This window comes from Mustela nigripes, chromosome 12, assembly GCF_022355385.1.
Source record: "Mustela nigripes isolate SB6536 chromosome 12, MUSNIG.SB6536, whole genome shotgun sequence".
NCBI classification, from domain to species: domain Eukaryota; kingdom Metazoa; phylum Chordata; class Mammalia; order Carnivora; family Mustelidae; genus Mustela; species Mustela nigripes.
This window is the reverse complement of record NC_081568.1, coordinates 58,881,578-58,908,799: the sequence shown is the minus strand read 5'-3', so window position 1 is coordinate 58,908,799 and position 27,222 is coordinate 58,881,578. Positions and strand designations below refer to the sequence as shown.

Here is a 27,222-nt window from a genome sequence, read left to right as displayed (position 1 = left end):
AAAGTTAAAAAATACATTGTTACCATGGAAGGTAATGTTAGTTTCCCTTCAACAGGTGTACACAGTGAAACTTGAGGAGGTCAAGCAAGTTGTCTAAGACAGTATACCAGATCTCAGCCTGTCTCCCTATGTCAGCTGAGCCTTGGTCCTCCACAGGGCTCAAGGCAGCAGTTACCCAAAGATGCTGTCCAGCGCTTGACTTGGAGAATCTTCTGCATGAGGCGAGAGCTGCGGTTCCCTCCTCTCTTCCATTCTTTCTCCCACCTTCCACCCTCTTCTTATTTCAGCTCAATTCCATTGTCTCATTAACTATTAAAACCAAAATCCTTGCCAAGTCACAACCTGCAGGGAAACTCCTAGAGAATGACTGGCAGTGATTAAGGAACACACCCCAAGCTCGTCAAATTCCATGGGGGCTGAGGATGCCCCACTAGGCACTGAAGTGCACCCGCTCTAAAGAGGCACACAGCCCCTGCCAAGACAAAAAGCATCAACCAGAGAAGAGTGAGTGATCCTCATTTACGAGGTGCTGTAGAAATTAATTTTGTATGCCTCTTCCGTTAGCAGTGTGTCTGCATTAACTTTAATATGCAAGTTATCATGTTAATCTTTGATACTAAAAAAGAATGTAGCGTCATTAACCTTCCTATCCCTGCATTTAGCAATGCAGTCTTTTTATTAGCCATACTCAAGAGAAGTAGCACTATTTCTTGGCGTCTCCACACTCTACCCATCTGTATGCAGGTCCACTGGTCACTGTGTAAAATCTCTGCTGATTCAGGAGCCCATTTTTCAAGCATTTGACTCTAACTGCCCATAAGTCATCAGAAGTTGACTCCACCTTTCCCCTCATTTTTTCCCCCCAGAGTTCTCTAAATTAGAATGAATTTTCCACTGAAAGAACATTCCATGAAAAACAAACAAACAAACAAACAAACAAACAAAAAAACCACATGACGGTCAGTAGAAGGAGGTCCACAGCAGGAAGAAATATGAGTAAGTTCCAAGTGATATTTACGAAAGGCAAGCTCATGCCAGGCTAGCAGTAATTGCTGTTCAGAGCTCCAGTCTATTTGGGTAACTAAGTGACAGGTAAAACAGGAAGTTTCGCTTTGGAGAATAGGTAAACACAATAAGCAACATTGGAAGATTAACCTTTAAGGATAATGGGAAAATCACCCAATAGAATAATCTAGTACGTCTTTCTCTTCATGTCTTTGCTTGATATCTGTAAGTTATAGGCAAAGGAAAGTTACCTATACCTCCATTTGACGGATAACTTTAATATTCCTACCCCATTCATTCCATACATTCTAATCTTTAAAATGTGATAACACTAGGAAAACGTTGGATGAATTGCATTTTGCCACCTTTTTATTCCATTCACACCCTCCCATTGAACAGTGAGATAATGAGAAATCAAGGAACTTCTTAGAAGGGGAGAACAACACAAGGATGAGGTCTACGATAGAATCTTAAATTAGAACATCAGTCCTTGAAAAATAAAACGAGTGTATGTTCTCAATAAATAACAACAGCATACAGTTTATAATTTATAATTACCTGCACACTGAAACTAAACTGGCTACCAATCCAGCTTTTTGGCTTTTAGGAAAACTTCTGATAACAGGATTGTAGACACAGCTGAGTTCATCTCTGATATATGAGTAGTTTTAGGTTCTCCTTTTAAATCTAATAACTGGGGACACCAGAGTAGCTCAGTCAGTTAAACATCTGCCTTCAGCTTGGGTCATGATCCCGGGGTCCTAGGATCGAGCCCCACATCTGGCTCCTTGCTCAGCAGAGAACCAGCTTCTCCTTCTGCCTGCTGCTTTCCCTGCTTGTGCTCGCTATTTATCTCTCTCTCTCTCTCTGACAAATAAATAAATAAAATCTTCTAAAATAATAAATCTAATAATTGTTTTTCTGGCTGGTACTTTAAAAAGACATGACATGAATAAGAAAGCAACTAGGATTCAGCCATATATATCCTCAAAGGGCCAAGAGGATTCTGAAGGGCAGAATCAAATATTTTCCAAGGTTCAGCCATTTATTTTCCAAGTTAACCATTATTTTTGTCAATGTGAAACCCACCATGTACTGCTCATAATTTATACCCTGCACTATTATTCACCTAATGTTTTTTCATAAACTAGCTGCATTATAATCTGCTTATCTACTTTTAAAAGAAAAATTTACTATTTTTGTTAGAAAACTGGTATTGCTTGCCATACATGAAAGGTAAATGTAACAATCAATACTATTTAAAAAAAAAAACTTTTATTAAATTCCAAGAGGAACTTAAGTCTGAAGTCTGCTCCCATGTTATCAAAGGAGATTAGTAGAGAAAGATTAAAGACAAAACAGCAAAAGCATATAATCCTTGACATAACCAGAAAGATTGAAAGGGAGTTGGAATAGAATGATCTTCTGCTTCTGTGGTATAGTAGTTTAGTGGTGCATACCTAAAATTATCCTCCATGCCAAGGAAAATACTTTTGCATCCAGTGATACATATCCACACTTTGAAAAACACAAGTACCAAGAAAGAAATCAAAACTGGGATCCCAGGCTTCTCATCTCTGCAAATAACTCACTGTGTGACCTTGGGTAGGTCATGTAAAATGAGAAGGTTGGATCGGACAATCTCTCCAAGGAGTTGCTCAACTCTATGTGTCTGTGTATTGTGAAACCTTTAAACATATTCTAGCATATCTTCACATCAACTAAAGTTTTCAGTTGTTAATTGCATTTACCCTGTTATCTGAAAGTGGTACCAGGAAGAAGTAGCAAAGATTTGAAAAGATCAGCTACTTTGGGGCAGAAGAGCCTTTGAAGCTGTTGTGTTGGGAAAAAAAAAAAAAAAATCGATAAAATCGACTGCAATCCAGGCACAACAGAAGCTGACTGTCCAGGATATATGCCTGTGCATCCCTTGACTTTGGAAGCCAATGGGCAAAGCTCTGTTTTTAAATCAACCTTACAAACCATCACCTAAACATTTGCCTCAGTCAAGTGATAGTTTATGCCAGGTGACTAATAGAGAGTGTTGATTCAACTTATAAGTCTTACCTCCCCCTTCCTATAAGAAAAGTAGATAGAGGGGGGAAAAAGATCAGTAGTAAAAAACCAGTAAGTAACTATAAGGTTGTTCATTTGCATGATCTGGTATAGTTAAGCAAGTTTCTATAACTGTAACAGAATGACAACAACCTAAAAAGTAACTATTATCAGAATTACAACAGTACGTATATATATTCTCTTTCTCACAGTTTTTTTCCTATCTTGATATTCTGAAAAAGTCAATTTAAGCAACAATTTATTTTTAATGCTCTACATTGACTTCGCCTCTGAACTGATAATAATGAAAACAAAAACAATAATTATAAGTGAAAACTTAATGAAAATAATAATTATATTAATGTTAAGCTACCACTTATGGGCATTTTTATCATCCAGGGACTGTACTAAGCATTATTTCATTTAATATTTATATCAGCTCAGCCCTATTATTATCCCATATTATGGATAAATAAACAGAACCAAAGAAGTGATATGACTTTTCCAAATTCATAGAAGGATACAACTCAATTATAAAACGAAATGAGTAAGTCCCATAATGTCTTTTCAGAACTCAGTAAGTCTTTGGTAAGGACACCATACAAGAAACTCTCTAGGGGCAAAAGTCAAGAAAGCCATAAAAAAAAAAAAAAAAAAAAAAAAAAAAAAAAAAACTTGGGGGAAAAAAAAAAGTCGTGAAAAAAAAATCAGAGATTACCAAAATCTAGCTTAAAATTTGAGAAAGTCTATTTACAGTTTTGAAACTCATTGGTTTTCCTTTGATTTTCTTAAATAAATTTTTTGATATTGTAAACAAGAAAAATTGAATCATCTAGCTCTCTCCTCTGCAGTCCCATGGTACTTTGCTTATAGCTCTACTATAGAACATTCATCCTGCATTTTAATGAAGAATGTCTCATTTTGCCAATGAAGGCAAGCTCCTTGAGGACATCACCATGTTTTTGCCAAGTCTATATTTTCTAAATGGCTTCTCAATGCTTTGTTTAGAGCAGAGAATCAATAAAAATTTATTGAATTGAAAACCCTGTTCTAAATGTCTCTGTCTCTCCTGTATGGAATTTGAGATGTGGGAGAGGCAGTTAAAGATATGGGTCTTGAGGTGAAAGCAAAGACTTCGCTATAGATTAGGTCCGGGGGTTATGGACATCACGATGGCACTAAGCCGCCGGGGTAGATGTTCTCCCCTACGCAAAAGCAGGCAGGACAGAGCTGGATATAGCTGAGAACTGGAACGCTGGGTAGTTGTGGAAAGAACTGGATTCGCCCTGAGGCAGTACTCCTCTTCTCTCTGTACCCCCCATTTCTGACCCTTGGGCAAAAAAAGAAGCAGCTGGAGATCTGCAATCATGCCACAGTGCATCCTGAGGAAGTCCCCTTTCTCCGGGACCAACCAGGGGCAGAAACTAGGGAGGGCTACCCAGTTTTCTCCCCTACGTTGGCAAGAGAGGGAGAAAGGTAGGGTGGGGGAGCAAAAAGCTGCAAAAAGCTTGGCCACATGGAAGGAGGCAGGCATCAGAGCCATAAGACAGCCGTTCTCCTGCTCTCTTCCACAAATCCCAAGGTCTGTCTCTTGAAGTGTGTGGCTGAGCTCTCCTGATAAACTAGGATGAGGGAGCAACACATCTTGTGCTCAGAGAATTATTTTTTTCTTTTCCCGCTGAACCCACAGCATAAGCCATTCTGCTGTTTGCAGACTGGTCCCACCATCTATCAAGATTTGCAACTCACTGTAGGCCCCTGAAACACCACAAATTTTCCTGAGAGGTGACTGGGACCTCTTGATTTCTTGGCACAGGCACTGAACAGACAGCAGAGTGCTGTACTGAACCTCTTGCTACCTGGGCTGTAATTAATTTAAAAACCTGCAGCTGCAACCAGAGGGAGCCCAGAATCCCTATAAAGCAAACCAAACCAAGCATTTCATTGCACACAGATTCTGACAAATCAGGGACATTGATAGGGAGGGGCAAGGCTGATGAAAACCAAATATTTTGAGACCTGTGGAAATATGTGCATGAAGAGAAAAATCCACCTGCAAGCAGGATCCCGTTGTCCAGACTACTACCCCCTCTCCAAGTGCTCAGAAGACTGGTGGAGTCCCAGGTCCCCCAAGCCAGCAAACACAGACCCAGCCCTGAACAAACCTCCTAATGACACATTATGGATTCAGCTATGGCCTGTGAACAATAAATCCACTGCCCAGGATACCTCTGAACACAGTGAGTCCTTCAGTGTCTTTCATGTCAGACTGACACAAGTGCCCTCAAAAACCCCAGCACAACAAATGTTTTTCAGGCAGTTTTAATTGTACCTGAAAGTTGCTACCTCTTTTTCTGTGCTGTTCTGGCAATACAGATTTACTGATGCAGATGGACACAATCTTAGAGCTCCATCTCTCTGATGATACGCATGAAGAATGGAGCCCAGAGAGGTTAAGTGGTTTATCCAGAGTCACACAGCTTGTTAGTAGCTTTGTGGGACTAGAGTTCAAATCTTCCAACTTACTTTCTCCAAATGGACTATGTTATCCTCCTTCAATTAAGATAATTGTTCCTTCATCCTATAAACATGCATTGAGGATCTACTCAATGCCAGTTATTTAGAATAGAGAGAAAACCCTCTTTACCTGAATGCAAGAAGGTGCAAATACAGGGGATCCCCCAGAAAAGCATCAAAAGGATCAGAGCCTCCTCAGATCTATAATATGTGGATTCTCACTGCATCTGTTTGACTTTTGATAAACCAAGTGCAAACCAGGAGGAATGTCCTCTGTGGCCAGGAGCTCCTGGCACGAAGGGCCCAGAGCTACTACACTGATGCCAACCTCTTTTAGCTTACTCTCACAGGAGAAGAACTTGATCATTTCCCTACTGTCTTGAAGAGCCTGCGCAGAGTTCTCCAGGGAGAGGTGTGTTAGAAGGACCCAACACACATTTTTTTTTTTAAACAAAAAGCACACTTTCATTATGGAGAAGGAGGGATGTTTAAAATTTACAATCAAATCAGAGCTAACTCTGTCCTTCCTGGGTAAGGGAGCCAGTTTCAGCCAGAGTAGAGAGACAACGTGGAGAATAAAATAGGCTTGAGATGGGTTGCGAGAACCGAATGCTGCTCAACACAATAATGACAGGATTGGCTAATCCAAAAGGATTGAGGCCAAAGCCAAATTAGTAAAGGAAATATGCTTCCTCCAAATGAAATTAGACTGTGCTGTGTCTGAAAATAATAATAATAATAATACTCACCTTGGTAAGGTATGCCTACTTCCTAGATGACTCGGGGGAAAAAAATGGTTGTAGCTCCCTCTGGCAGGGAATACGACATGGGAGGAATTCCTACAGCCCACCCTCTCTCTCTGAAGCCCATGGTCAGTCGCCACCTTCACCTCACATCCTGGAACTGGAAGGCATCGGCAGAGGCGAGCCTCACTCAGAATCAGTTAATGGCTGATGCAAGGTTAGGAAGAGACCAAGGAGCAAGGGACAAGATTTTGCTCCAGGACAGGGGGGAAGGCAGTGGATTTAAGGATGGGGCTGGGGCGTCTGGGTGGCTCAGTGGGTTGGAGCCTCTGTCTTCAGCTTGGGTCGTGATCTCGGGGTCCTGGGATCGAGCCCCACGTCGGGCTCTCTGCTCCACGGGGAGCCTGCTTCCTCCTCTCTCTCTGCCTGCCTCTCTGTCTGCTTGTGACCTCTGTCCAATAAGCAAATTAAAAAAATAAAAAACTTAAAAAAAATAATTGTTAAGGATGGGGCTGCACCGGGAAAATGTGGAGGCAGAGTGGGCGGCCAGGCAATGACCAAGACAGAGACAGGGGGGATGGTCAGACCTGCAGAGCTGGGGGCTGCTGGGCTGCAGGGTGCGCACAGTTAGGCTTGAACCACCACCTAATCACCTTGTGAGTTCCTCCTGAGGCAGCCCTGGGAAATCATCACCATAGCTGGCTCAGAGGATTTGCTGCAGGGACCCCTGAGAGCCAGCAACAGCAGACACATTCGCCAATCGCCAATCGCTGGCCTACAGTGGGTGTGAACAATGAAATAAATTACCTTGCCACCTCCCTAAGGCACGGATGTGTGCCCTTGAATCAGAAAGAGAGGGACCCCACCTCTCTCTTGTGAGTCACATTTCCAGTAACAATTTGTGCGTGGGCAGCTAACTGACCTCCTTGAAGCCACTTAATCTTTGAGGGCTTTTTCCCCTTCCTCTGCAGAATGGATGGCAGCAGAGGCAGCTCAATTTGTGTTTCTGTGTGTATGGTCACTGGATTTTTAACATAGACATTTTTTTTTCTTAAGAGCAGTTTAAGGTTCGCAGCAAAACTGAACAGAAAGTACAGAATTCCCCTGGACCCCTTGACCGCCCCCAAGCACAACCTCCCTCACTAGCAACATCCTTCATCAAAAACAGATCAATTTTTCAGAGAATTCTTTAGACCTAGACTTCTTTGTTTAAACCAAATTGTCTTGATGTTTAGACAGAGGGGGAGGAAGGAGGGAGAGGGGAGAGGGAGAGAGGAAAGCAGGGAGGGAGAGGGAGAAAGCACGACTCTGGGAGGAGCAAGGGAAGTAGGCTGGCTTGCTATCCACGCAAGGGTGAACCTTCTTCTTCCCATTTTCTCTGAATTGCTAAATTTGACCTCCTCTTGACAGTTGGTTGCGAATGTCCCTTCCCAATATCTATCTGATCTACCTAGTGGGCTCAATTCTTTAACACACACATGCCTATGCACTCCTTTAGGTAACTCTCAAAATAACCCACCAGCCAAGGAGAACAAGTGTTTATCAATTCTGTTTATGTTAAATAGAGCTGAGATATCACAAGCTGCCCCCGAAGTCTGACAGGAGTCTCCTTCTGGACTTTTGCATCTACTGTTTTGGGATGGATTGAGTAAAAGAGGGCATCACCATCTCAGACATTCAAAAACCTTGAGTGCAGCCAACAAATCTGTATGCTGGGAACCTGCAGACAGTTAAGGGTAGTATGGAAATTGGGAGTGGGGTGTTGGATCCCAGCTTCCTGTGTGTGTGTGGAAAAGGAAGAGAATAGTACCCTCTGTGAGTAGGGCTGGCGTGAGACTCTGTGAAGAGAATGATGTATAGCTCTCAGCACAGGTAGGTCCACAAACATCCAAGGGGGACACCCGACATAGCCCCTAATCCAAGCCTGTCATGTGAGAGACAAGGAATATAAAATTGAGAGTCATTCACTTCTAAGCTGGAATTAACAGAAAACTGCAAAGCTGAGAACCCAGGTCTCCTGAGTTCTGGTTTCACATTCTGTTCCCCTATTGGATGATTACGGTAACAGTAATACTAATAATAGTCACAGATAAGGCTGGTGATGCTCCGTTTATGAGCCCTTCCTAAGTACCAGACCCCTCTACGCCTCCCACAGGCATGACGCCTACAGTGCTCACAGTAAACCTGTGAGGTGAGCAGCCTATGCTGCTCCCATCTGGCAGGGAAGGAGTCAGAGGCTCCTAGAGGTGAAGTGTCCTGGTGAAGGCAGCACCGTCAGAACTAGATCCAAGCCCTTGTTCTAAATGATGGTCCTGTGCTGTGCTTACTTCAAAAATGGGATGTCTCTCCTCAAATAATTTTATCCTTGTTAGCTGAAGCCATAATTAGAGCCTTATTTGCCTTTGAATAATTGGCTTCCCCCCTTGCTCTGGTGCCGGGTTCCACTTGGGCAATCGCTCCAGCCTAGAGGGTATCACACGCAGCAAATCCACTTCGGCTGCCTGGGGCTAATGAGGGCTCTCAATGTGGTTGCGTTTAAGTGCCTGGTACTGCGGAGCATATCCACACACAGACACACCCCCTACCATCGGGGATGACAGTGGAGCTGTAATAACATGCCCTTCCCAAATTGGATCGTACCACTCCAGCTCTTCACTGAGAACAATATGGTCGGCTCTCTGCTGAGTCTATCACTTAAGAATGCAATGGAATCCTGGGTATGACTGTGTGTGTGTGTGTGTGTGTGTGTGTGTGTGTGTGCGTGTGTGTGCATGTTGCACGCGCACATGTTTGTGTGTTATAGGGGAAGAAGAAGGGGAAATCGGATCCTCAAGAAGCACTGGGAGAGCTGAGCAAGCTTCATGTCTAACAGTGAAGAAATAATGAGCACAGAGGCCCAAGATTTTTTATCAAGGCTGTGAGTTCCAGCAAGTTTTTCTAACATTAAATTAAATGAACCCAAATGACCCTAAATAGGAAAATAGTGAAATCAGTTATAGCCCGTCTATGCAACAGAGTCCTATGAGGTCCTTGAAAATGATGTGGGAAAATATTCTCAGTGAAAGAATCAGATTACAAACCTGGTGAAGCATTATCCCAATTATGTAAAATATATGATACAAAAGACAGGAAGAGTAAGCAATGGTTGCCTCTAAATTATGAGTTCACAGATACTTTTATATATTTCAAATTGTCCTACAAGAACACAATGTTTTAATAATACTACTTTCTGTAAATAATAAATGTCGTTTTTCCAACTGTGGACCAGCATTCCTAGGAATATGTCCGAGGAAGCTTTTGATGTGGTCAAAGACCCCATTAGCATGGGAGGGAGTGTGTCAGGCAAGGATGAGCCCTGAGTTCTGAGGCTTGAAAGTCAGGGGTCTTCAGGGAGACAGCATTCCACCTCTGACACTATAGGGTTGCCCTGGAGGCTGTTCTCCAGAGGGCCTGTACCCTACCCACCTTCCTTCTCCATGAACCTGTCCCCAGCATTCCAAAAGCACTGTTCTCACTGAATTCTGGTAGTAGTCATATGCAGGGTTATTTTTAAATAAGCCTATACACTTCTAATAAACTTACCCAAATCCTATAAATTATTTTAAATCCATAAATCATAAATCCATATGCAGGTTTTGTTCGGCTTGCCTATTGCTTAAAAAATATATCAGCAGGCTTCACATAAAAACACATTTGTGGAACTTCTCTTCAAAGAGGGGAAGATCGGGTAGCATTGAGTCCACATATCGAAGTGGCAACAAACAGTTGGCACTGATCCATAGGTGTCCTCTATACCCATGGCATGGACTCCCCCTCCAGGTCCTCACCATTCCCTGTAGCCTCCCCACCATGAGCTGAGCTTCCATTGATCATTCTCACGCTGCTTTCTTAGCAGTAGAGAAATATTTCTCTGTATACTTGTCTCTGTCTGAGGTGAGGAAGTGACTGATTGACCCAATGGCACTGTGTCCTAGGACAAAATAAAAGGCATCACATGTCTTTAGGAAGTAAAGAAAGTTCTCACATGTTTCATAGGTTAAGAAAAAATCTGTTATAAAAAACATAACTGGGGGCACCTGGGTGGTTTAGTTGGTTAAGCATCTGCCTTCGACTCAGGTCATGATCCCAGAGATCATGGGATCGAGCCCCATGTGGAGCTCCCTGCTCCATGGGGAGCCTGCTTCTCCCTCTCCTTTTGCCTCTCCCACTGCTTGTGCTCTCGCTATCTCTGTCACTCTCTATCTCTCTCTCTCAAATAAATAAAATCTTTAAAAAATTTTTTAAAAATATAATGGAAGATTTATTATTATTAAAGTACATATTGATAAGGTTATTTTATTAAAAGGCATAATAACTATTAATCTGAATCCTCATTTCTTTTTTAAAAAAGATTTATTTACCTATTTGAGAGAGAGACAGCACACTCACAAGTTGGGGGAGGGTTAGAGGGTGAGGAAAAGAACCTCTGGGAAAAGAATCCCTGCTGAGCACAGGACTATGCAGGGCTCCTTCTCAAGACCCATGACATCATGACCTGAGCCAAAATCAAGAGCCAGATACTCAAATGACTGAGGCACCCAGGTGCACTTACATCTTTATTTCTATCACCTTCATGTGCAGGCTCAAGTTTGAAGACCTCTGGGATAAATCTTTGTTCTCCCAATGCTAAGCTCCTCAGGGGGACAGAAACTCTTCTGTTTAAATGCCACGTTGCACAGAAATTCAGAGAGTCTACTTGGGAACCAGACAGACCCTAACTCGAATCCTTACCCTGACATGGTATTGGTCTGTGACTGTTGACAACTTTCTCAGCCTCTCTAAATGTTAGTTGCCTCGCCTGTAAAATGGGGATATTAATACCTGTACTTTACAGGGAGGTCATGATAATGAGAAAATGGGTGAAAAGACAGCATGGTGTCCGGCACAAAATAATGGTTAAATAAATAGTGGCCATAAAATTATTTATGACTATCTTTCTCTCATACTCCCCATAGCATAGTGCTAGCTACAATTTTAGAATTTCAATAAATATCACATGAATTGAAATGAATTTGCAGCTGGTTTTCAATTCAGCTGTATTGTGGTCTTAAGGAAACTTCCTTCTATTCTAGGAAAATGTTGTGGGGGAGAAATCAGCAAAATCAAACTTAAACAGGTCCTCATCAATGCCTCAGAATGTCCTAACACCCTGCCTCACTATAATTTAAACAACCCATGACTATAATCCCACAAAGAAAACAAACAAAACAATTTGGGAGTCAACATATAAATGTATAAAGATCTACAGAAGCTCTCTCATTGTGTATGTTCCCTCTCATGTAAAGAATCACTCCAGAACTGGGGGGAAAACCCATGGGTCATGGATTGAAAGGCACAGAAACAGCCTGAGCTGGCAGTTCTCTAATTTTAATGAGGAGCTTTTTTTTTTTTTTAATTGTAGAAGAGTTGATTTGGATTGCCATTAAAGAGGTAATTTGGGATTCCCCCCCCAATTAAATCATACTTCATAATGTCATTAAAAGCTACTATTCTAAGTATTTGGGGAGGTTCAAGAGGGATTCTTTTCTTTGATTGTATGCCAATTTCTTTTCACGTCAGCCAAAAAAAAAAAAAAAAAAAAAAAAAGGAACCCTTTACCAAATCTCTCCTGGGTTTTTTTTTGCAGCTTATTAAATCACTGTCTTCTCTAATTCTAGATCTGAAAGTTTCTTCCCGAGATTGAATTCTGCGATCAGTCACATTGAAAAGGGAAGGGATGTGAGGGACAGCCTCTTCTCAGATTTCCAAGTGTGGAAGGGACATTTTGGAACTGGATGTGGCTTTGTAACACTGTAAGTGGGAGGGGCAAACCCCTATTTGAAGATCTCTGATGTCTCCAAGTGCTCTGATGAAAAAAAACAAACAAACAAACAAAAAACTTAGGCTCTCAAAACTCAACAGCTCTTTCTTGAAGAAAATAAATTGGCTCTGACACACAAATCCTTTTACCTTTACCAGGGTTCTGAGCCTAGCTCCGTGACCCTGAAGGCATCATGCAGTTTCCCTTCATCTGTTAGACCTTCTGTAAAATGGCCTCATTCCTTGCTCCCAACTCTGGCAGAATATTGTAAAGTATTGGGAGCAATATATGGGAGAAAGGGGTTTTAGGCACAAAATGATGTTCAAAAGACTCAGCAATATTATCATTGTGAATCAGAGAATGATTTTTTAAATCATAGGTTTTCATGTTGCTAGAGCTCTGGAAAATCTTGTTCAATGTCATGACTGTATAGTTGCTCTGCAGAGGTTAAGTGGCTTGCCCAAGGCCACACAGCTATGCAGTAAATGAGATAATGACATTAGTGTGTAGCAAACTGCCTGGTGTATAAGAAGCACTCAGTAAACGTCAACTGTTCATATTACTATTGTTGCTATTATTCAGGTCTCTTTACTGTTAGTTCAGTGTTTGTTTGTTTTTTAATTTTTTTAAAATTTTATTTATTTTTTTTATGTTTCCAAGATTCATTGTTTATGTACCATGCCTAGTGCTTCATGCCATCCATGCCCTCCTTTTTAAAATCAGATACATTAAAAAAAAAACAAAACCCACCTTATGGACACAAGCAATTTTTGGCTAAGACCAATGATCATTCGAAGAAACCATTTCATTTCTTTCCTAACTGAGAAGGTCTAAGCCTGGAGAAGTGCTATGTCTTGCCACATACCACAAGAAAACAACGTTAACACAGGAGCCTAATTTGGGGCTTGTCTATGGAAAAAGAGGCCTGATTCTCCTGACCTCTCCACCTTCAACTAGTAAACTGTGGACCAGGGATTGAACACAGGCTCCAGCATCTCCCTGCCCTCAAGTCCCCAGGGAAGAGTAGTGTCCTCGAAATACAACATAACACTGAGATGAGGAAAATAAACTGTCCCACACATGAAACTGAGAACAGTGTATTGCTAAATGGCAAATAAGATAAAATCCGACTCCTACCTCACACTGTATGTAAAACATAGTTCTGTAGATTGATTACAAACTTGTGTATCAAAAATAAAATTACAAAATTCTTAGTAAAAATTTAAATGAAAATCTTTTAGGCTTTGGGATTGAGAAAGATTTCTTAAACAAGACAAAAGATTTGACTATTATAATGATCAATAAATTGATATTAAAAGTAAGAACTTTTGTTAAGAAATTACATTTTAAGTAAATGAAGATAAGTTACAAGTGTATGAATGAGAGAAGATATCCATAATACATAAGGCCAGCCAAAGATGCGTATGAAGAATGCATAAAATATCCTGCAAGAAGGAGAAAGGGGAACCCTCTTACACTGTTGGTAGGAATGCAAGCTGGTGCAGCCACTCTGGAAAAGAGCATGGAGGTTCCTCAAAATGTTGAAAATAGAACTGCCCTATGACCCAGCAATTGCACTACTGGGTATTTACCCTAAAGATACAAACGTAGTGATCCAAAGGGGCACGTGCACCCGAATGTTTATAGCAGCAATGTCCACAATAGAACCTAGATGTCCATCAACAGATGAATGGATCAAGAAGATGTGGTATATATACACAATGGAATACTATGCAGCCATCAAAAGAAATGAAATCTTGCCATTTGCGACAACATGGATGGAACTAGAGCGTATCATGCTTAGTGAAATAAGTCAAGCGGAGAAAGACAATCATATGATCTCCCTGATATGAGGAAGTGGTGATGCAACATGGGGACTTAAGTGGGTAGGAGAAGAAGAAATGAAACAAGATGGGATTGGGAGGGAGACAAACCATAAGTGACTCTTAATCTCACAAAACAAACTGAGGGTTGCTGGGGCGAGGGGGTTTGGGAGAAGGGGGTGGGATTATGGACATTGGGGAGGGTATGTGCTTTGGTGAGTGCTGTGAAGTGTGTAAACCTGGTGATTCACAGACCTGTACCCCTGGGGATAAAAAATATATGTTTATAAAAAATAAAAAATTAAAGGGGAAAAAAAATATCCTGCAAGTCAACAAGAGAAATACAACCAACCCAACAGAAAAATGAACAAAAGACATGGACAGACATATCATAGGCATGAAACACAAGCAACAAAGGAATGTAAGAAAGGATTTTCATAATCATCGGTGATCGGGGAAATGCAACCTAAGACAGGGAAGACTTGTCTTACACCTCTGTCTCTGGTAAAACTTAAGAAGTGGGATAATACTCAGTGTTGAAGGAATATAGATCTACAGGATCCTTCATGCATGAAGGGAATGTAAACTCGTGTGACCATCTTTGGAAGACAGTTTGGCACCATCTCCTGAAGTCAAACTTTCAGGTCCTTATGACCAAGAAAATCTTCCAGTAGTTGCATACACAGAAGAGATGCTTGGACATTTGCAACAAGAGGCATGTACAAGAATGTTCTTAGCAGCAATGCTTACAATAGAGAAAAATTGAAATAGCCCAAGTGCTTAAAATTACATGGTTTAGTCACATGATGGAAACTTCCACAGTCATCAAAACAAGGGACTCGAACAACCTGCAATATGGATATATCTTTGTATGGATATATCTTAGTATCACGGTTCAATACCCTTTTTATAAAGATAAAATAACCAGAGTACTAGGGATATACAGACACAATAAAACTGCATGAAAAGGAAAGCAGAAGAATGTTAAGGAAGACACAAGAATGTGGTCACCTTAGCTAGAGAAAGACAGAGTCACATGGTCATGTGTAATTGATTGTTAAATTTCTAGTTTTTGTTTTTGAATGTTTAACTTATTGTTAACAATAACTAACTGACCATGTAAATAAGGAAAAGCAGGTGCTTATGTGGACCAATGATGAGGTGTATTATGAATCAAGTACTGTGATGCTTCCAGTTCTGTACAAAGTCCTTTCTCTCCTTTCCCCCTTTGTAAGCAACTCTGGCCATTGAATTGTATTACTGCCCAAGTCCAAAGACCAGTTTCTGAAAACTGGCATCAGTGAAACTCTAAGCAGAGTAGGCACATAAACAAATCATAGCCCTTATTTGTAAGGGGTCCACTTCATCAACACAGACAGTCCCATGAACAGGCAAGTAAGAGAGCAGATATGGCGGTGCCATGTATTACGGTGCCAGTCGCACTACACACTGTGGGAGCCATTCCTCGCTGCCCACACTGCTCTCTTTTCTCCCACTTAAGCTCCTGGCATTGTGCTTCCAACTCCAGAGTCATCGGCCGGAGGACCATCTTTATCAGAATCCCCTTGGAGGGCTGGTAACCATACATTATCTAATCCACCCTCCTTGCCAACATCTTCAGGGTCAGAATCTTTGTCATAGGGTCCAGGAATCTGCAACTTTAATAAACTCCCCAGGTGCACCTAAGGTTTGAGAAATCTCCCTCACAGAGGGTCTATCCCTTGTTTTATCCCCTTTGTGAACTGAAGATAGTAATCTGATCACACTGAACTCTCTACGGTCCCACCTTCCCCTATTGGTCAGGTATCCTGCAGCCATCCCATTTTTATAGCCCCCAGGGGAGAGGTGGGGAAGGCTTCCTCAGAAAGGAAGAGTATGTGACACAGGGGAAGGCTAGTGACCCCTCTGCCTGAGACTGAGATATATAGCCACATATGTATGTGTGCCAACATTCCCTCTTGAGCCAAAGTCCCAGAGAAAAATTTTGGATAGATTGGGGGGAAATCAAAAGCTAATTCTTATTTCCTTTCCTAATTTGGTCCCTGGGAACTGTGCCAGATGCAACATTGGAAAGAGAGAGGGGAATATTTTGAATCTGAAAGACTGGTTACATTTGAAGCCACAAGATACCATTAAATGAGAATTTTAAGTTGCCACAGTACAAAGCAAAGACTCAAAAAGGTCAGACTTTAAACCAACAAAGAAACAAAAATTAGAAGCTTTTATCATTTTTGCACATTGAACTTGATACAGAAATTTGCAAACTTGCAACAGTTGTATCCCCACTACTTCCCAGGCTCCACCTATAGTGGAAAATGAGTAAATGCTGAATGGGATGGGGCTGAAATGCCTACTTACTGTAGACATCAGGTTTGGGTCTTAAAGGGATGAGCAGGAGCTATTGGTCAGTGGCTGGTGTGGAGGAAGGCACTGGGGAGGGAGAATGCCTCCTAGGCAATATTTGCAAAGAGAAGACTTGTGGAAGGCTGTGTACAATGTTGGAAGAGATAAGAAGCCCACCACAAGACTAGTGCATGTCCTGGGAGGAAGAGGAGTTGTTCCCTTACTGCCTTTTCCCTCCAGAGCCCCACCTGATGTGGACACCCTGAGCCCTAGGTGGCCCGCTAACACCACTGCTTGCTCTGAAAAGCTGCAACAACATAGCTACTACTGATATCAAGAATCCCATTTTCCACCCAGGCAAAAGTCCCTGGGCACAGCTCTAAGAGAGTTTCCCAGCATTTGAAACAGCGACGAAGAGTGGAAGATGGAAGAAAAAAATTCCCTCGGGAGGCACTTTTTTCTAATATCAAGAAGGAAGCACTTTCAAACAGAAAATAGGCACTATGGTCTCCTTTTTATTCATTCTGAGAATAAAGCAGATTTAGGAGAAGGAAGATGAGTTTTGTTATTCAAATGACTTGGGTTCTGAATCCAGCTCTAATGCTTAATACTGGTGAATGGCAGAGACAACACTCATCAAATATTCCACGTGCGTTCCTTCACTTCCAGATTCCCTTGCAGCTGGGTTGGGAACTTGTGTTGGGTTCTGGCCAAGGGACTTTGGATGGACGTGGTGGGTGTCACTTTCAGGCTGTGGTAGTTAATAAGCGTGGCTATCCATCCTCCCTCCCTCTTCCCTTCTGCATGGAGGCCATGGTACCAGCTGGAATAGCTTCAGAAGGGACAAAATGCACAGAGCCCTCATCAGACTTTGTAAAAGAGAGAAATAAATCTTCCCATTGCTAGACCACTGAGATTTGGGGATGTATGTCTTATCCCAGCATCACAGAGCCTAATACATGAATACCCTAATAAACTGTGTAATATTTGGTCTCACTGAGATGAAAGTTACTTGACTTTCCAGGCCTTGGTTTCTCCATCTATAACATGGGAATAATAACACCTATGATATTGGATTGTAGTGAGAATTTAATACATGTTTAATAACACCTAATGCATAGTTGGCATTTAATACATATATGTCTCTCTTTTTCTCCAAGATGCAGTTGATGACATTATTATTCTTTTGGCTATTATTGTTATACACTAGGCGTAACAGGTGCTTTTAAATAAGTAGCAAGTGCGTCAAGTACTCTGCTGGTTGTTTTACATACATTATCCCATTTTTGTAGCTAAAGGAATCAAGGTTCCAAGGGCTATTTGTTCAAAGGAACACAGGTAGTAAGTGACCAGGGCAGGATCAGAAACAAGAATTACCTGAATCAAAAGTCCATATTCTCATGGCAACATTTCTATTCACGTCCTCAGAGGTGGACTCTCGGAGGCTCAGAGGTGTTACATAATTTCACCACGCAAAGTAATACCAGCACAATGAGAGGACTTTCCTCTATTCCCAGGCCAGTGCTTCTGTGATGTGCGGATTAACAAAGATAAACCCCCTATGGTATTGGGCACAGCCATGATGCCCTTACCCCCCACGGTGAACTGAGGTCCTCGCAGCTCCACATGCTGTGGGCAACAGATAAGAGGAAGAAGAAAGAAGGAAATGACATCCTGAAAAAAGAGAAGCTGGATGCTTTGTACTCACAGAAGAGCTTCTCAATAAAGTTTCTAAAGAAAAGCCCACTAGTTGAAAATAAACACTGGAATAACTTCCAAATCTCTGTCGGAACCCTGTCTCTGTCTCTGTCTCTGTCTCTCTTTCTCTGTCTCTATCTCTGGGTTCCATCTCTCCCTCTCCTCCTCGTCTGTTTGTTTTGGAAGTTGAGAAAAACGAGCAATGTGGATCCTAAAGCAGTTTACACTGAACCAGATGGTTCATCTGATTAGCATCAGACTAAAAAGACACATTACTTAGAGATTAGGTTCTCATAGGGACAAATCTGTTCCAAAGGCGCATAAGGTTTGCTTTTCTCGTAGACTCCCCTCAGAGCTTTCTCGGAGCACGTCTATTCCTTTCTTCCATCACTACCAGCAAGCAAGTCTGGGCTTGAGTTGAAGAAGACCGCAAATTAGTCTCCACAGATTTCCTAGCTCTCCTCTCCCTAAACCCTGAAGTCATTCACACCAGGTGAGCTCCTCCCTGTGTGACCCTGGCTGCTTGAAATTCTTAACCCTCTCATACCTCAGGCTTAAAAGCCATATCATGCCACTGAGTCCACACAACAAACCAATGAGACCCGTTCTGTGGTTATGCCCACTTTACAGATGAGGAAATTGAGAGTTATAAGGATTAAGTAATTTACTCAAAATCACAGGTCTAGTAAGAGTTGAGACTAGTTGCTCCCATGAAATAAAAAGGGGGGAAAGTGTGTGTATTTGTATGTTAAAAGGGCCCCATGGAACAAACCATCAAAAAGGATGACTGGCAAATGTTCCAAACTATTTATGTTGAGGCCTACAGCAAGATAAACAATAAGATGAGAAAGCACAAACATCTCACTTTGACCTATACTTCTTGTAGGCATACATAGCATGGGCCCTTTGCAAAACTATGGGGAAATGAAATTAAGACTGGACAAAACCATTCAAAACCAGAGTAAGAAGCACATAGAGGCCAAGACCCTTTTATTGATTAAGTTCTGTGTTTCTTAGAGGTTGAAGATATACATGTAGCTTCCAGGAAAGCAAGGAAGCTTGGCTTAGGGCTACATGTAACTGTCAAACATGAAGGGACTCTCTTACTGAAAAGAATTGGAAGGTCAGAACAGAAGCTAGGAAAATGAAGGGAGCAGAAGAAATAGTAGCCATAACCCCAGTAATAACAGCTACTACTTAGTATAGTACATTATGCTATGATAAATACTTTAAATGCAGTATTCACCAATTAGCCCACACAACAGCCTTCTAAGACAGACATTATTATTTTTCCATTTTATAGATGAGTTTACTGAGGTTCAGAGAGGTTAAGAAAATTGCCCGTGGTCACACAGCTGATAAGAAGATGAACTAGGGAGGAATTCAGCCCAGGCCAGGATACAAGAACAATGTCTCAACCGGTAAACCTTCTCTCTCCCTCTTCACCATAGGATCCTCCTGAAGATAGGCCAATAGGATAGTCTGCCAACATTTCAGAAAGTACTTAAAAGCCTTCTGGCCCCTCTGCTTGATGTCAATACAAATGTTTAAGGCTGTGAGTACCAGCTACTGTCACCGACAATACTCCAGGCAATTTGCACATCTGGCAGCTAAATGAGTGCAGGCTCAAAGCAAATCCCATCCCTGAGGCACAAGACATTTCACAGGGAGAACAACAGGAGGGATTTCATTACAGCTCAAACTGGGCCAAGGAATCAAACTCACCTTATTTAAGGGTATAAAGGAGACACTCACCCAGGAGCCAGTGACCCCCCAGTAAACATATGAATTCAGATTGTATTCATTTGGAACCTGAACACTTAAGAGAGGGTATGAGTTGAAGTTTCCCTTTGGGGTTATTTTGGGAAGAGGGTTCACATAGCAAATCAATCACAGGAGAGCAGTTACCTCCTCTCTACACATACTGCTTTCACATGTGAACCAAGGATGGACAGACTAATTATATATAGCCTCCCCTTTAAAGGGGTCCCCAAAGAGCTCTCTGTTCAGTTATTTCTAGCCTCTGTAAGTGTTTAAAGGTAATAATTTTGCATTTCATTTCTGTGTACAACACTGAGGCTGGCCTTCTGTCTGTTAATATTAATCAGAGGGTTTTTACTGAATCAGGAACTCAGAGACACAGCAGGACTGGTGAGCAGCAGCTGTCCAGCCTGCTCTGTGATTATGCTCACTCTCAGGGGCCACCACCAGCCCAGGAGATGTGACTCCAGTAAAGGAGTTACTTCGACTTCCAGCAGCCTGGAGTTGACACCACATGCCCCTTCCAGGGTGGTGTGAGCACTCCATCTGGCCTTGATGCTAAGCCGGGCACCTGACAATGACCGCAGCTCAGAACAACGAAGGCGAGCCAAGTAGCCCCACCCTCTGCTGCCTGTGCGGTGCAGCACCATATGTAGCTAAAGTCACCCTTGCCACATCCCTGGGGTGGGACTCGATTCATCTCCACAGTGACACCACCTGAAATCCGGGAAGAAACTGCTGGGGCGGGAAGGGGCAGGCATACTACAAAGCTTTCAGAGTGAGGGCAATTCATTCTGAAGGGAAAGTCAGAACATGAAAACCACAGAACGCTCAGTTTTTGAAAACCCGGTATATAAGAAATGCAAAAAGACTTCTCAGGATTAGTTTCTGATCACCTTGCACAAACAAATGATATATTTATTGCATTAATCTGTTGCTATGCATCTGTGTGAATGGTCAGGAAACCACAGACATGAGTATAAAATTACCAAAAAACTTTCCTTCTTGTGTCCTTCTCCTACGCTTAACTCCAGGGATAGGGATTCAGACAGCAATTCTGGAGGCACCATGTTAACCAGACATTGGGGGGGGGGGGAAGAATATCTACAGTGAAAGAATATCTACTGGAATATTCTGCAACTTCCAGGCAATTTACATAAATATTCAAACCTAACTCTCCGAATAAATCTCAGTTGGGCGATGACGGGTCCCCCTGCTTTCTAAGACCTCTTATTCTTGCTTCTCATTTTATCACTGATACCAGGGTGGAGCCAGAGGAATTAAAAAATTGGGAAGTGTTGGCCTGAGTACAGAGAAAACAGTGTTGACCCCCAAAAGTCATTTTTTTTTTCCACCCTCACAGATAGAAATGATGTTGGAAATGTCAAGTGTCGCTTGGGATGAGATGGATGTTGAATATTGACTTTTAACCCTGCCTAGCCATATCCAGAGGTGTGGCCATTGAGCTCACCAAACTCAAAAACAGGGAACCACAAGGTTCTTAGCGGTGGGGCCCTGGTCAGGGGACGGGTGGTTATCAGAGATCCGAGTGGGGTGAGCAGAAGCTCTGACTATCACTCCTGCCCAAAGCCACTGTCATTCCCCGCTCTTCAGGAAATACCATTATGTGAAGAGAGACAAGGTATAGAACAGTGGGATATTTGCTACTGTTTGAGTAATAAGAATACTAATAAAAAGAGGAGAGAAAATAGAGTCTGTATGTATCCGATTGCTGACAGTCTCCCTGCAAGCAAATACAAGAAATTGGAAACACCAGTTGCCTCCAGAAAAGGGATCCTCTGACTCTGCAGGGGGTTTGGAGCGACTCTTTTCACATGGAGCCTTCTCATACCTTTGCATTTGGATCCATGGAGATGCATTACCTATTCAAAAGTAATTCACATTTTTTTTTTTTAATGAAGACAAAACAAACCCCTCTAATTCCTATTCAGTCAGAATCTCTGAGAAGGGTCATGGGAATCTGCCCAATCCTTCTAGATTGTTCTTTCCCTTTGGAAACTTTGAGAACTTCTCTGTGACACGCTCCTTCTACCAAAAGAAAGTTCACCTGCTTCCACTCAAGTTGAACACAGGTATGTGCATATAAACCATGCAGGGGAAAAAACCTCCCGGCAGAATGACCTAAAGTATAGGACTCCAAATTTACCACCTCATTAAACTCTCTCGGGAGGAGCAAACGATGCAACCAAAGCTTCTTAAAATCAATTTAGATTCTCATTGCTAAAGTTGCCAGCCCTTTTCTACTTTGTGCATTTGCTCCAACCAAAGCAGTTGTACAGAAGAAACATTTGAGCCATGGGTGGGTTGCTCCGGCCCACTCAGTTCATGAAGAGCATCGTGAAATTTCTGGCAACACCCATCCCATCAGCATGCTTGGCACTCACCTTGCTTCTTAAAGAGGTTGCTCTGGACTATCTCATTCATGGATTGGACTTTCTGCTTCTGGAGTTTCACAGGGGGGATGCAGGTGTAGAACTCATACAGGAGTTGGCTGAGGGCAGGAAAAACAGGAGTACAGAGGACCAGTTAGATCAGTGTTTCCCACATCCTGGCTCTTATAAATTATGCCCAGGCTGCCAGTATGGCATTTCTGGAGGCAGAAATCTTGTCCCTTGCCTCCCTCTCCAATTCCTGGCAAAGCATTAGATGCATAGTAAGCCTATGTGTGGTTACTGTTAGTGCTGATTACTAATGCATCCAAAGAGATGTGGAAACCTGAAAACAAAATCAATAGCCCTGAGCGCTTACATGTGTCAGACACATGCTCAGCTCTTTACATCTCTTATGCCCTTTAAACCTCACAACTGCATGATGTAGATACAATACGTATCCCAGTTTATGAGTGGAAAAACTGAAGTTCAGACAGGTTAATTAACTTTCCCAAGGTTGCACAGCTAGGGGGCTCAAAAAACAAAGAATTAAAACCAACTTCTGACTTTCTTACCATACCACTCTATTTACTAACATTTTATAATTAATAATGCTTTATACATGTTGGGCGCATGGGTGGCTCAGTTGGTTAAGCAACTGCCTTTGGCTCAGGTCATGATCCTGGAGTCCTGGGATCAAGTCCCACATCCGGCTCCCAGCTCCATGGGGAGTCTGCTTCTCCCTCTGACCTTTTCCCGTCTCATGCTCTCTCTCACTCTTTCTCTCTCAAAAAAATAAAAAAAATCTTAAAAAAAAATGCTTTATAAGTCTTAAGATCAAAAGTGTCCTTAATTTAAAAAAAAAAAAACTATGAAAAATTGTGGGTTAGAAGCAGTTTGGGACATGAAAAAGGAGATCGTTCTTCCACGATAGAGTGAACATAAAAACACCACTGAAACAGAATTACAGCCCCTGTCAAGCTTTCCAAAATCGGCTCACTGTGTTCACTCATTCCTTCAAGGACGTGTTAAGCATCTATTTGATGTGTGACAGGCAACGTGCACAGCAGTGGGGATACAATAGGAGCAGACGTGACCCCAGTCAGGCATGGAACTTACATTCTCATGGAGGTCGACACCCAACACAGAGGCAAACAAGTCAATACGAGAGGAAACGTGCAATGAAGACAAGAAATAGGGAGTTGTATCAGAGAGTAATGGTATAGGAGCTGGTGGAGGAATTGAACTGATTTACAATATTCAGAGGTAGCTCCTCTGAGAAGATAACATGTAGTCTGAGACTAGCAGGATGAGAAGAAGCCAGCAGAAACCTTGGTATGAAGACAAAAAGGCCATGAGTGAAAACACTGATGGGATCCAAATCACGTCTAGAGAGCAATGAATAGAATCATAGTAACGTTCATGCCTCGGTTTTGACCATTATGCCACAGCTAGGTAAAACTTGGACTTATTGAGGGAATTTGGGCGAAAGGCATATGTATACTATCTGTGCAACTCTTTTCTAGATCTTAAAGCATCTCCAAAGAAAAAGTTTTAAAAATCTTCTATATGTTATCTTGGAACTTAAGTGAATTTAGGAAAAAGAAGGAAAGGCCATATTTGGTTTAGAGGCCTCTGTTCTCACAACATAATCACTTTAAACTAACGTGTTCATCTCATGAGAGAAATTCTTATTCCTGTAAGTGACTGTATGCTCTCTACAGTGTGTACAGGACAAGACTGGGGCCCCCAAATAAACTTCAAGCCCAAATAAGATAATGACATTTACACGAATTACCAGTTCTTCAACCTACGTGTTTGCATTCTGTATCATTTGTGTCATCAAAAAAGATGTTTATTTTATGTTGTTTTTTTTTTTTTAACCAAAGTCTGGCAAAATGAAACTGGAATGTAAAAATCTGACACTTGAAAGCCCTATACGGAGTCCCTAACCATGTGCCCCTCCCCACCCCAGCTCTGAGTGCCCATGCAGAATCCCCCTCCGCAGAAGCACTCCTCTTCTCCCTCTGAACCCCTGGCCTGACATCAGAGCCCAGGAAAGTAAATGGTGAGCTCTCACCTGAGTAACTTTGCATCGAAGACCGTTTCCACATCATGGAGGACAGATGGGATGTATTTCAAAGCCGCCACCTAGGTAGAAAGTGAAATCAACATGAGGGATGTCCATATCCAATAACTTAACATGGTGAGAGGGATCGAGGAGAACGACCCTGAACCCTGGGCGCTCCTGCAAAGGTTGAAGGCTCTGTATGCACACTGAAACATTAGCATGTACTTCTGTGATGACAAAAGCAAGCCACAACTTCTATCTTCCAGGAGGCAGTAATGTGTATGATGATCAGAGACTTTGAAGTTAGACCCTTGCTGTCAAATCTTGGTCCTACTCCTAGTAACCGTGTGGTTTTGGACAAAGCACTTAACCTCTCAGCTGTGTCAATGTCCTTCTCTGTAAAATAGGGACAATAATACCTATTTTGACTGGAAGAATTAAAAATCACATATGTGAGTCATCTGACAGAGAGCCAGGCATGTTTTAGGTACTGCCAAATGGGAACTGGAAGATGGATGGTGTGTTTACATTGTTTTGTGGGTGGCAAGGACAGCTTGGATGGAGTTATTCGTATTTTCTCTCTCTGGCCATTTTGTGGCCAATGGTGGGCATGTTTTGGACCACTAGCCAGGTTAGTATACTAGCTGCATGTTGTGGTGCCCTGTTTCCTTCCTCTGCATAAGTTAACTGATGCATCCAGAAGTATGAGACCCACCCAACCCCTTGCATCACAGCATCCTTACGAAGCAGCAGAGAAGACTGCAGTTTCGACAAAAAAGGTTATAAGTCACATGGCTGGAAAATAATACTTAGGCATCTAGTGGAAGGATGTATTTTTACAATTTCTTTTTATTTTTCTTTATATCCTAAGTGTTCCATAGTCAACATATATCAATCACCCTTTAGTAATCAAAACAAAAAAAAATATTGAAAATTCTTTTCTTAAAGAAAATCTTTCTCGTAATCATATACAACTGAGCTTCTTAATTAATATATATAATAATTATCACTGTTTTCTGAGAAATTTTAGTGGCGCAGACACCGAACACTTAAGAGATTATTCTGTTAAACCTTATGTCAGCCGTACAAGGGAAATACTAGTTTCATAAATAAGGAACCTCTGGTGCATCGGGACTAAATAACCAGCCCAAGATCACACAGTTAGCAGGTAGAAGAACTAAGATTCAAATTCAGGCAGCCACTCCGTGTAAACCTTAAGTTACAGGCGCCTGGGTGGCTTAGTGGGTTAAGCCGCTGCCTTCAGCTCAGGTCATGATCTCAGAGTTTTGGGATCAAGGCCCGCATTGGGCTCTCTGCTCATCGGGGAGCTTGCTTCCCTCCCTCCCTCTCTGCCTGCCTCTCTGTCTACTTGTGATCTCTCTGTCAAATAAATAAATAAAATCTTTAAAAAAAAAACAAAAAACCCTTAAGTTACATGCCCACCTCACTCAAATAGCAACTGTCTCTCTCTGTGTTTCATCCTTTTATTTTACCTTTTTTATAATTTTTTGAAGTCAATAATATATGTGCAATGTAAAAAACATCACACAGGATAAAGTGTTAAGGTGAAGATTGTCACTGAAGTCCCACATCTCCATCTCCAGCTCAGCCCCAATCCTTATACCCCAGATGGGCTACTATCAGTGAGTTTCTTTTCAGACTGCTTTCTATGCAGGAAGGCTTATACGTAAATGAGTGTGTGTGTGTGTGTGTGTGTGTGTGTGTGTGTGTGTGTGTGTGATTTAGATAGTTCTGCACCCTGCACCCTACTTCTTGCAGTAAATCATACAGCACTGATATATCTGCATGTCATTTCACAGAGTATACTCTCTTTATACCCAATCACTACAGCAATGCCCTTATGTGTACACAGTATCTTCTTTAACCCCTCCCCTACTGATGGACAGACTTCATACTATTTTCAGTTTTTCTTTATTATAAAACTGTTGTAAGAAAAGAGTTAATATATACATTCGAGTACATGTAAGAATCTCTGTAGGATGGATCATTCAAAGACAAATTAATTCATCAAAATGTGATATATATATATATTTTTTTTTTTTAAAGGAAATGCTGTTATATTACCTTAGGAAGAAACAGCAACCAATTAATTTCCTTTTACTCCTTTCCCTATAACCCTGCTAACACGGGTACACAAATCTTTTTAGTTTGTCAATGTGATATCTAATTTGCAACTGCAATTTACAAATCGTTGGTTTCTAGTGCATTGGGCACTTTTTCTATATTTATTAAATATCTGTATTTACTAAATTGCTTGTTCATATCTTCTCATTTTTGGGGAGTGATTTGTCTTCTTATTTGTATGTGGAATTCTTTATGTATCATTAGAATTAACCATTTCGCAGTAACATGATTTAGAAGAATTTCCTCTTGCTTGTTCTGTTACTTGTCCTTCAGCTTTGTTTATCATATCTTTTCATTGCACAGAAGAACTTTAATCTGTATGTTGTCAGATTTGTCAGACATTTTCTTTATAGTTATTGGATTTTTTGTCTAGGAATTTATTTTTTTGTTCTTTCAAATCAAGATGACAAGAGATAACAAGATTCCAAAGCTAATGCTCTGTTGTTCCATAGGATGATGTTAGTTAGGTATTCTGTCAGGGGAAAGGGGCTTTGCAATAAAATAATCTGGTTTAAGCAAAAACAAACCGGTGAGCTTTTTTGCTGTTGTTGTTAATTGCACAACTTTTTAGAATTTTAATATGCTAAGACACACTATAGCATTCCTCTAGACAGTTACATTATCCAGTGCACTGCAACCTAGTTGGTCAGGGCCATTTTTACCAGGAAACACCAAACAGATGTAGCAAAAACGGATGCCTGAAAGGCTGGGCAAGCAAAAGAATAGAATGAATGAGATGAGTTTGGGCCCGTGGGAAGTAAGCAGATAAGTGGAACCCACACTCTCTCTAAAAAAAAAAAAAAAAGAAAAGAATGAGTCATTCTTGTTTACC

General features: G+C 41.6%; 1 protein-coding gene across 1 annotated transcript in view; it reads right to left on the bottom strand.

The window, feature by feature from the left end:
* DOCK2 (dedicator of cytokinesis 2) overlaps window positions 1-27,222 on the bottom strand; it is a 413,194-nt gene that overhangs the window by 277,039 nt on the left and 108,933 nt on the right. The window contains exons 24-25 of the mRNA XM_059416333.1: window positions 24,255-24,325; window positions 22,190-22,296 (exon numbers count right to left, since the gene is read on the bottom strand). Of these exons, the coding sequence (XP_059272316.1) occupies window positions 22,190-22,296; window positions 24,255-24,325 (178 nt within the window). The remainder of the gene's footprint in view (window positions 1-22,189; window positions 22,297-24,254; window positions 24,326-27,222) is intronic.